The following is a 3,200-nucleotide window of genomic DNA, read 5'->3' on the forward strand; positions in this document are numbered from 1 at the left end:
TGAGCTTTGTAAAAATCGACGCGTTTCAGAAAGGCGGGGCATAGAGGAGAAACAATGTTTTGAAAACAATTTTTTAACCTTAAACCACATAAACACATTTCATTACACCAAATACACAAAATAATGTTATTTTTAGCAACATTATATGACCCCTTTAAGATATTTTTGATGAAATCTGAGGGCTCCCTGACCCTCCCATAGACAGCAAGATAACTACCACGTTCAAGGTACAGAAAAGTATCAAGATGATCGACAAATAGTCCGTGTGACATCAGTGGTTCAACTGTAAAGTTATGAAGCTACGAGAATATCTTTTTACTCATATCGTAATATATTTTTGTGCAAAGAAAACTAAAATAATGACTTTATTCCACATTTTCGTCTCTACTGCGTCACTTTGGACACGCGTTCACGACAGTATCATGACGCGAGCGTGTGGCGGTGCCAGCGCTGACCCAGATCCGGCGTAATGACGTCATCACGCCAGATCTGGGTCAGCCCCGGCGCCGCCGCCATTTAAAAATATCTTAAATTGTGTTCCGAAGATGAATGAAGGTCTTACAGGTTTCGAACAGCACGAGGGTGAGTAATTAATAACAATTTTCATTTTTGGGTGAACTGACCCTTTATGTAAGTATGAATATGAAGTCCTGTTTGGAACCTATTAAATGTGACATATTTTAGCAGAATACCTAATAAAAAAAAAAATTTCAAAAGGAGGGCAGGACTTATCCATTGGAAATTGACTGAATCATGGAAAGCAGGAGTATTCATTTTCTTCCACTTTAAAGGCATAATGAGTGATGATATACCTGATTTGAGATTGGACAGACTTCTGTAAGTATGAATATGAAGTCCTGTTTGGAACCTATTAAATGTGACATATTTTAGCAGAATACCTAATAAAAAAAAAAAATTTAAAAAGGAGGGCAGGACTTATCCATTGGAAATTGACTGAATCATGGAAAGCAGGAGTATTCATTTTCTTCCACTTTAAAGGCATAATGAGTGATGATATACCTGATTTGAGATTGGACAGACTTCAATTGGTACATCCATCTTTATAGACAACTCTTTAACTACAGGATGACGTGCCAAAGCAAAGCCGTGACCTATACGTGTGGTGTTGAATAGAAGAGCATCCATGAGGTTCTGATCGACATCTGTTCCCTGTGAATCTGTGTGGGAAAAGCGAATGAAGTTACCAGATTTTACTATAGCACCCGTAAAAAAGAACAAGCACTCAATCTTTTTGAGCCTAAAGGACAACTCTGAGTTACACTGCTTTGTACCAGATGAAAGAACCAAGATGTCAAAAGAAACCTGTCTCTCCTGCATGGAAAAAGTAGGGCAGGTTAACACCCCTGTCTTCAGGTAGACTCAAAGCGTCCTTGAAGTACCACAGAGGTCTTCCAAGGTCTTCCTGTCCTACCTGGAGTTATAAAATCAAATGTTTCCTTCAAAGTTTATTTACAAATTGTGTATTTCAGCAATATGCTCATCATACACTCACAAAGTCAAAGCCTGCCATGATATCTGGAAAGTCCCTGTGTAGTGTCATTGCTTCCTCTACTGTCTTCACCGCCTCAGTTGCATTTATACCCCTAAGAGCAACAGGAAATGAAATCAAATCAAATATTTCTAATGTTACAAAAGACTTCGATTTCAAATAAACACTGTTCTTTTGAACTTTGTATTCACCAAAGAATCCTAAAAAAATATATATATCAAGGTTTCCACAAAAATATTAAGAAGCACAACTGTTTTCAAAATTGATAAGAAATGTTTGTTTAGCACCAAATCAGCATATTAGAATGATTTCTGAAGGATCATGTGACACTGAAGACTGGATTAATGACTGATGAAAACTCAGCTTTGCATCACAACAATAATTTATTCTAATTTACAACGTTTCTCTCACCTGTGGACGGTAAAAATCACTCGAGCCCCTAGGAAGTCTGGGAAGTTTGCTGTAAATCCTTTCACAACGTCCTGGCAGGCCCTCATACTCCAGTCCTTGTTATTTAATCTGCCATCAAGTTCATATGTCTTGAAATTATAATAAAAATTAGCACATATGTATTTATTTACAGTACACACAATTTTTTATTGATTTTCTTAATTTTTTAAAGGGGAAATTCATCCATACCGCTGGCAGCAGCGCCCTGATTTCCACATACATGATGTTGTCCTCGTAAAACTGTCTGAGACCTTCATAGAGGTAGTCTTTAAACACAGGTGCATAGGTGACCAACCCGTAGGCCACCAAGAATGCCTGCTCAAATCTCTTCCACACAATTTCTTGCCTAGGATAGGCTCTATCTGGGTCCTCGGTGAAAAGCGTGAGATTTCGATTGAAACTGTGGAGGCAAATGAACATTTGAGACAAACATCCCTCACCTCCAGTCTCAGACTCACTGCCATTTTTTCAGCATATACCTGTTGTCCAAATCAGTGCTGTTTTTAATCTTCTCCCTGAGGGATCTGAGCAAAGTCCATGAGGAGCAGCGTGGACGAGACGCAGGTTGTCCAGAGGAGAAGATAAACTGCACGGTCTGCTCATCTGTGAAGCACACGTAGCAGTTCTCTCTGTAGGTCACGTTTTTTACCAACCAATCCACACCCACCATAGCAAAGTCATGAACATGCAGGGCGGCTCCTAGACAAAAGATCAGATAAATAATCATATAAGCCTAGGTGGAGTTTAAATATTTTGTACAGTGTCTTTCTGGCAAAAGTCATAGTTAGCGAGAAATGGACCTTAAAATAAAGTGTGACCATACATATACAGTGGTGTGAAAAAGTGTTGGCCCCCTTCCTGATTTTTTTTGCATGTTTAACACACTTAAATGTTTCAGATCATCAAACAAATTTAAATATTAGTAAAAGATAACACAAGTGAACACAACAGAACCGTTTCAAACGATTCAGTTCGATTTGGTGAACTGGTTCGACCAGGCATTTGTTGCATCCAGTGGGGAAATAATGACTGATTATAATGACTTATAATGTCTTTTTATGCGTTGCGTGTATCGCGCTGCGTAAACATAAAACCATGTCTGCATTTGTGATCGGAGAACAAGCGCTACTATACACTGCTCAAAACTCACATTTGAATCATCAGTGGCAAATTATTTAAATATAAAAAACGTACTTACAGGCTGTGAGTCAGAAGCGCCAGACTGTCCTTGCAAAGTTGG

General features: G+C 38.6%; 1 protein-coding gene across 1 annotated transcript in view; it reads right to left on the reverse strand.

Annotated features, from left to right (window-relative positions):
• Positions 1-2,736, reverse strand: part of ada2a (adenosine deaminase 2a) — a 5,897-nt gene extending 3,161 nt beyond the window's left edge. The window contains exons 1-6 of the mRNA XM_016262703.1: positions 2,440-2,736; positions 2,150-2,360; positions 1,922-2,049; positions 1,514-1,604; positions 1,324-1,432; positions 1,021-1,178 (exon numbers count right to left, since the gene is read on the reverse strand). Coding sequence (XP_016118189.1) covers positions 1,021-1,178; positions 1,324-1,432; positions 1,514-1,604; positions 1,922-2,049; positions 2,150-2,360; positions 2,440-2,687 — 945 coding nt within the window. The 5' untranslated portion in view covers positions 2,688-2,736. The remainder of the gene's footprint in view (positions 1-1,020; positions 1,179-1,323; positions 1,433-1,513; positions 1,605-1,921; positions 2,050-2,149; positions 2,361-2,439) is intronic.
• Positions 2,737-3,200: the final 464 nt, after the last annotated feature.

Source organism: Sinocyclocheilus grahami, unplaced genomic scaffold (genome assembly GCF_001515645.1).
Source record: "Sinocyclocheilus grahami isolate Dianchi unplaced genomic scaffold, SAMN03320097.WGS_v1.1 scaffold31.1, whole genome shotgun sequence".
Lineage (NCBI taxonomy): Eukaryota > Metazoa > Chordata > Actinopteri > Cypriniformes > Cyprinidae > Sinocyclocheilus > Sinocyclocheilus grahami.